Raw genomic sequence first — 7,500 nt, forward strand, 5'->3', positions numbered from 1 at the left:
GATTCACCTACATTTGATTCATCTGCATTTGATTCACCCACATCTAATACATAAATTTGATTCACCTACATTTGATTCACCTACATTTGATTCACCTACATCTAATACATACATTTGATTCATCTGCATTTGATTCACCTACATTTGATTCATCTGCATTTGATTCACCCACATCTAATACATAAATTTGATTCACCTACATTTGATTCACCTGCATTTGATTCACCTACATCTAATTCATACATTTGATTCACCTACATTTGATTCACCTGCATTTGATTCACCTACATCTAATACATACATTTGATTCACCTACATTTGATTCACCTGCATTTGATTCACCTACATCTAATACATACATTTGATTCACCTACATTTGATTCATCTGCATTTGATTCACCTACATCTAATACATACATTTGATTCACCTACATTTGATTCACCTACATTTGATTCACCCACATCTAATACATACATTTGATTCACATAAACCTAATATACACTCACATACACTCACTGTCCACTTTATTAGGAACACCTGCACATTTATGCAGTTATCTAATCAGCCAATCATGTAGCAGCAGCACAATGCATAAAATCATGCAGATGCAGGTCAAGAGCTTCAGGTAATGTTCACATCAAACATCAGAATGAAGAAACAGTGTGATCTCTGTGACTTTAACCGTGGCATGGCGAAAAACAAAAAACACTGAGTAGGTGACAGTTCTGTGTGTGAAAATGCCTTGTTGGTAAAAGAGGTAAGAGGAACCCGGCCAGACTGGATCGAGCTGCTAGGAAGCTAGTTATTAGCTACTATAATAGACCACGTTGCGTTTCATTCCTGTCAGCCAAGAACAGGAATCTGAATCATGAGTTTTTGTATCGTGCTGCTGCCACATGATTGGCTGATTAGAGAACTGCATACACACACACACACACACACACACATTATTATGGTTGTGCAGTGTATTCCTGTAACCCTAACCCCTAATGTGTCGGTGTGTTTGATGATGTCATCACGAGTATTATCTTCTTCAGTGAATTTCAGCTACCCGTGTCTGGAGGAGACTCCGCCCGAACCTGAAAGTGTGTGTGTGAGGGACGGTGTGGAAGATGTACAGGCTAATGGCACTGTAGATGCGGACACAAACGGCAAGACCACTGCGCCGGATATACACACTCGCACACACACTCCTTCACCGACCACACAACCAGCGTCCACGCCGACGCCAACACCAACACCAACACCAACACCAAGGGTGTCCAGTGTTCCAAGTCCAAAGCAGCCTGTAGCTACGGCAAAGACAATACCACAGGTACACACACACACACTCATGCATGTGAGGTTTGCATGTGAGGTTTGCCCAGGTTTATTGATGTACAACTTTTCGTGTGTGTGTGTGTGTCTCCAGTTCGACCGATCAACCAAGCCGGTTAAACCCTCAGAAGCTGGAAAGCCAAGCCCCGAGGGTGGAGCCAAAGAGGGCGGGGCCAAAGAAGCTAAGGCCAAAGAAGGTGGGGCTAAAGATGCGCCTGTTTCCACAGTGACCAATGGTCCAGTGATTCCGGATCGTTCAGTCAAGCCATACCTTGAGGATAAGAAAGCAAGAGAGAAGGAGGAAGAGGAGAAACGACAGAGAGAAGAGGAGGAGAAGACGGAGAAGACGAAGAAGAAGAAGGAAGAGGAGGAGGAAGAGGAGGAGGAGGAGGAGAAGGAGAAGAGGAAGAAACTGGAGCGCCAGAAGGCGGAGGAAGAGGAGGAGAAAATGGAGGAAGGAGATGAGAAAGGAAAGAGAGGAGTGAAGGATCAGACGCTGGACGCTCAGCTCAAGAGCATGTCTCTGGATTCTCCTCTGCCCCACACCGCTGTCTCAGATATAAAGGTGTGTGTGTGTGTGTGTGTTGGCAGGGGCACGACACACTCCACATTGGTGTTGATGTGGTGGTGCTGTGATGTGCAGACATGATGGAGTAACCAGTGTATAATGTGAATTATACCTCTCTGTGTGTGTGTTCTTGTGTGTGTTCTTGTGTGTGTTCTTGTGTGTGTGCTTGTGTGTGTGTGTGTGTGTGTGTGTGTCTGTGTGTGTGTTGCAGCGGGAGCCTCTGACCCGTGCTCGGAGTGAGGAAATAGGAAGGGTGGTACCTGGGCTACCTGAGGGCTGGATGAAGGTACACAATTCACACACATTCACCACCCACACCTGATTAACCCGAGATTTTAAGTGATTCACCTTGTTTTGATTCACCCACATTTGATTCACATTGACCCAACAGATTCACCTACAGTTGATTCACACAGACCTGATTGCATCACCTACATTTGATTCACCTTCATTTGAGTCACATAGATCCAGTTGATTCACCTATATTTGATTCACATTCACTTATATTTTAATTCGAACTGATGAAGTTGTGTTTGATTCACCTGGATCCATTTCACTTGCATTTGAAGCCTGACTCACCTACATTTGATTCACCCGAATCACTTACATTTGATGCGTTCATATGTTTGATTCACCTAACCCTATCTCACCTACATTTGATTCACATAGAACTGATTGATTCAATTCACATACATTTGATTCATTAAGTGTGTGTTTATCTGTGTGTTTTCAGTTCCTGGACACGGTCACCGGGACGTATCGGTATTATCACTCCCCCACCAATCGTGTGCACCTCTACCCCCCTGAGGTCACGCCCCCTGCCACGCCTCCAGCCACTCCCTCCAAGCCCAAGCCCCGCCCTGGAGCATCAGAGAAAGAGAAGGAAAAAGAGAAGGAGCAAGAGAGGGAAAGAGAGAGAGAGCAGTCCAAACTGAAACGCTCGTACTCCTCCCCGGATATCACCCAGGACCTGAACGCAGAGGGGGCCAGAAAACCCACACACACACCCACAGTGAACAGAGATACCAAGTACGTATACACACACACACACACACACACACACACACACAGACACACACACAAGTGAGTGACATCACAGTTTCAAATGGGAACGTTCACTCCTGTTTCATACAAATGTAACCCTGTGCACATTGTTTAACATTGTCATTTAATTTAAAGTTTACGTTCGTGTGTGTGTCGTCAGACCCGTGACTGCCACTTCCTACGCTAAAGCTGAGATCGCTCGTCCATCTGCCGCTAAGATCCGGACCATGAACCCGATATTTGGCGGATTGGGTCCGTGTCTAACAGGCCTGCGGAATTTAGGGAACACCTGCTACATGAACTCAATCCTGCAGTGTTTGTGTAACACGCCGTTCATGGCCAATTATTTCAACACGAACCGCTACCAGGAAGACATCAACAGGTACGCCAACATCCTCGTAGTGTTCAGGAAGTTGTTTGTCCAGATTAACCAAAAATAGCTGTTTTTGTAGCTTTTATCCTGCTGATTACCCAGACATGGTCATCTTTGTCTTTTATTAAGCTGGTAGATTATCCAGAAGATTTAATAAGAATGTAATACTGTTTAAGAAAAGTATTAATGTTGATAGTTCGCTCGTACTGTTGGACTGTACAGAGTCAGAGAAACTGATATATGTACATTGTCTTTTTTCTGAACAGGTCGAATATCCTGGGCCATAAGGGCGAGGTGGCCGAGGAGTTTGGTGCGATTATGAAGGCTCTGTGGTCGGGTCAGTTTAAGTACATCAGCCCTCGGGACTTTAAAATCACCATTGGTAAAATTAACGACCAGTTCTCTGGCTACGAGCAGCAGGACTCCCAGGAACTTCTGCTGTTCCTGATGGACGGCTTACATGAGGACCTCAACAAGGTAACAGTTGCTCAGGAACTTTAACAACAGAAAAGATGACTGTATGTGTTTTGGGGAAGTAACAATATCTAACTGACCGTATAATCAGAATACGCATGATCCAGCATGTCCTATAGGCAACACCCAATCTCGACTGTCCAATAGGCAGTGCCCGATCACGATTACCTGATCCGCAGTGCCCGATCACGATCACCCGATACGCGGTGCCCTCTCACTATTACCCGATACGCGGTGCCCGATCACCATTACTCGATACGCAGTGCCCTATCACCATTACCCAATAGGCAGTGCCCGATCACCATTACCCAATAGGCAGTGCCCGATCGCGATTACCCGATACGCGGTGCCCTCTCACTATTACCCGATACGCGGTGCTTGATCACCACTACCCGATACACGGTGCTCGATCACCACTACCCGATACGCGGTGCCCGATCACCACTACCCGATACGCAGTGCCCGATCACCATTACCCGATACGCGGTGCCCTTGATTACCAAGTAATAGGTCCATTGTCCAATCTTGATTAGCTAATAGCCAGTGCATGATTTTGATTAAGCAATCACCCAGTCGGCAGTAGCCAGTCCCAACGTCTTCATTAGGCACCACTCGATCATGACTACCTGATCATCAACACTTGATTCTAGCTACCCAGTAAGCAGTGACTGATCTCGATGACGTAATAGGCAGTGCCCAAGCACGATTACCTAATAAGCAGCGCTCAATCTTGATTACCCTGTAGGCAGTGCCTGACCCCAGTTACCCAGTAGGCAGTGCCTGATCTTGATTAATTAGTAGCCAGTGCCTGATTACTAATAGGCAGTGCCCGATCCTGAATTCCCCACTAGACATCTTGATAATGACTACCTGATCATCAACACCCGATTCTGAATACCCAATAGGCGATGTCCGATCTTGATTAACCAATAGCCAATGCATGATTCCCATTAACCAATAGGCGGTGCTTGATCCTGACTATCCAATAGGCAGTGCCTTGTCCCAGTATGCGACGTCTGATCTTGATTAACCAAATACCCAATAGTCTGTGCCCAATCCCAACTGGCATTGCTGGATCATCAACTACCTGATCATCAGCACCCAGTTCCGATCACCCAAAAGACAGTGCTTAATCCCGATTACCCAGTAGGCCATGCCCGATCCTGACTTCCTCAACAAGCACTGCCCCATCACGACTTAACACCTGATACCGCTTCATCATGATTACCCAATAGTCACAGCCTGATCCCCACTACCTGATCATCAACACCCAGTCCAATGGCAATGCCCGATCCTGAACCCAAACAGTGACTCCTAATCTTGTCTGTCCAATCATCAGTGCCTGGTTCAGTTACCAGTGTTTACGTACAAACTCCAACGCTAGCAAGACAACATGCTTTTCATGATGTCTGATCAATGAAAAGTATTTTCGATCACATTTATTATGAATTTCTTCTTTTCTGTTCTTTCCTTTTCTTTTGGTTGTCATTGTGACGGCTGTGTAGAGAGTAAGTACTCATCAGTCGTTTGTGTGTGTGTGTGTGTGTGTGTGTTTTCCATCATTCTGCGTCGGTCCTGTCCGATTGCTCAGAGATTGTCACACACACATTGTTCTGTTCTTTTTGGTTTAGAGTGTGCGTGTATGTTTGTGCATGGATATTAGGATTGTTTTCAATGTGTGTGCAGTTTTATTTCATTGTGACAATTCTGTCAGACATCTGAACAGCCACGCCCATTTTCAATGCCTTAGCTCCGCCCATTCTGTCTCTCATGCTGATAAACAGTGTAACAGCACAGAGATTCCTGTTCTCAGGTGTTTGTGTGTTTGTGTGTGTGTGTGTGAGAGATGCTTAGAGACCCAACCTCACACAGTGTGGTTTTATGGTGTCCCTCCCCTTCCCCCCCCCGCAGGCGGATAACCGGAAGCGATGGAAGGACGAGGCGTGTGATACGATGGATGATGTCAACGCGGCGGACTGGGCGTGGCAGAAGCACAAGCTGCTGAACGAATCGATCATTGTGTCACTGTTCCAGGGTCAGTTCAAGTCCACGCTGCAGTGTCTGACATGCCACCATCGCTCTCGCACCTTCGAGACCTTCATGTACCTGTCACTGCCGCTCGCATCATCCTATAAGTGCTCTCTGCAGGTACACACACACACACACACACACACACACACTCTCAATTCCCTCAAAACCCCAGAGTTACATGATTTTATAAAAACACACTTCATAGGGAATGAAATAACAGGCTGTGTAGTGCACTATATGTTCACTAGGCAGCCATTTTGGTTTTAGCTGTCTGTCCAATGCTCTCTAGAAAAGTGCACTTCATAGGGAATGAAATATGAGGCTGTGTAGTGCACTATATGTTCACTAGGCAGCCATTTTGGTTTTAGCTGTCTGCTCAATGCTCCCTAGATAAGTGCACTACATAGGGTATGAAATATGAGGCTGCGTAGTGCACTATATGTTCACTAAGCAGCCATTTTGAATTAGCCGTCTGCTCAATGCTCCCTAGATAAGTGCACTACATAGGGTATGAATTAACAGGCTATGTAGTGCACTATATGTTCACTAGGCAGCCATTTTGGATTTAGCTGTCTGCCCAATGTTCCCTAGATAAGTGCACTACATAGGGTATGAAATTTGCGGTTGTTTAGTGCACTACATGTTCACTAAGCAGCCATTTTGGATGAAATATGAGGCTGTGTAGTGCACTATATGTTCACTAAGCGGCCATTTTGGATGAAATATGAGGCTGTGTAGTGCACTATATGTTCACTAAGCAGCCATTTTGGTTTTAGCTGTCTGCCCTGTGCTCCCTAGATAAGTGCACTACATAGGGAATGAAATATGAGGCTGTGTAGTGCACTATATGTTCACTAAGCAGCCATTTTGAATTAGCCGTCTGTTCAGTGCTCCCTAGATAAGTGCACTACATAGGGTATGAAATAACACCCTGTGTAGTGCACTGCGTGTAGTAGGGAGCCATTTGGCACTCGGCTCTCTCCTCAGTGTAGAAGTGCACTACATAGGGTGTATTAAGTTATTATATTATACCCTGCATAGTGCCGTTTATCTTGTACTCACACGCACTGACTCACAAAGGCAGATACCTTCCACAGTATCAGTATGGCCACTCAAACTGTGTGTGTGTGTGTGTGTGTGTGTGTGTGTGTGTGTGTGTGTGTGTGTGTAGGAGTGTTTGAAGCTGTTCTCTAAGGAGGAGAAGTTGACGGACAATAATAAGGTGTTCTGCCCTCACTGTAAAGCTCAGAGGGAATTCACCAAGAAGCTGGAGATCTGGAAGATTCCGCCCATCCTGCTCGTACACTTAAAGCGGTGAGTGTGTGTGTGTGTGTGTGTGTGTGTGAGAGAGAGAGAGAGAGAGAGAGAGAGAGAATGTTTGTGTGCTCGGTACACAGATGCACAAATTAGAGCCCTAAATAAGGGATAAAATGAAACTAATTTTGTCACCACACCAGAAACACTGGAGTTTCACTGCCGAGTGTGTGTCTGAAAGGCTAAACGCAAAAATAAGCCCCGCCCCTCTGTACGGAGTGATGTCATATTGCGGCACTTGTATCTTCAGTTTTACTCTTCAAAATATTCTAGTGAACAGAACGTTTCTTTTGATTAAATATATATATATACTGATCAGACTTAATAGAGTTTAGGATCATATTTTTTTTATGCTGTAAATTAAAATTTGCTGGAGTT

General features: G+C 45.3%; 1 protein-coding gene across 2 annotated transcripts in view; it reads left to right on the forward strand.

Annotated features, from left to right (window-relative positions):
* Positions 1 to 7,500, forward strand: part of usp8 (ubiquitin specific peptidase 8) — a 20,400-nt gene that overhangs the window by 7,742 nt on the left and 5,158 nt on the right. For both annotated transcript variants that reach the window (XM_053234692.1, XM_053234691.1), the window contains exons 10-17: positions 1,039 to 1,316; positions 1,413 to 1,883; positions 2,098 to 2,172; positions 2,620 to 2,915; positions 3,091 to 3,312; positions 3,570 to 3,780; positions 5,689 to 5,925; positions 6,980 to 7,122. In XM_053234692.1, the coding sequence (XP_053090667.1) occupies positions 1,039 to 1,316; positions 1,413 to 1,883; positions 2,098 to 2,172; positions 2,620 to 2,915; positions 3,091 to 3,312; positions 3,570 to 3,780; positions 5,689 to 5,925; positions 6,980 to 7,122 (1,933 nt within the window). The remainder of the gene's footprint in view (positions 1 to 1,038; positions 1,317 to 1,412; positions 1,884 to 2,097; positions 2,173 to 2,619; positions 2,916 to 3,090; positions 3,313 to 3,569; positions 3,781 to 5,688; positions 5,926 to 6,979; positions 7,123 to 7,500) is intronic.

The sequence above is a fragment of the Pangasianodon hypophthalmus genome, chromosome 6 (genome assembly GCF_027358585.1).
Source record: "Pangasianodon hypophthalmus isolate fPanHyp1 chromosome 6, fPanHyp1.pri, whole genome shotgun sequence".
Classification (NCBI taxonomy): Eukaryota; Metazoa; Chordata; class Actinopteri; order Siluriformes; family Pangasiidae; genus Pangasianodon; species Pangasianodon hypophthalmus.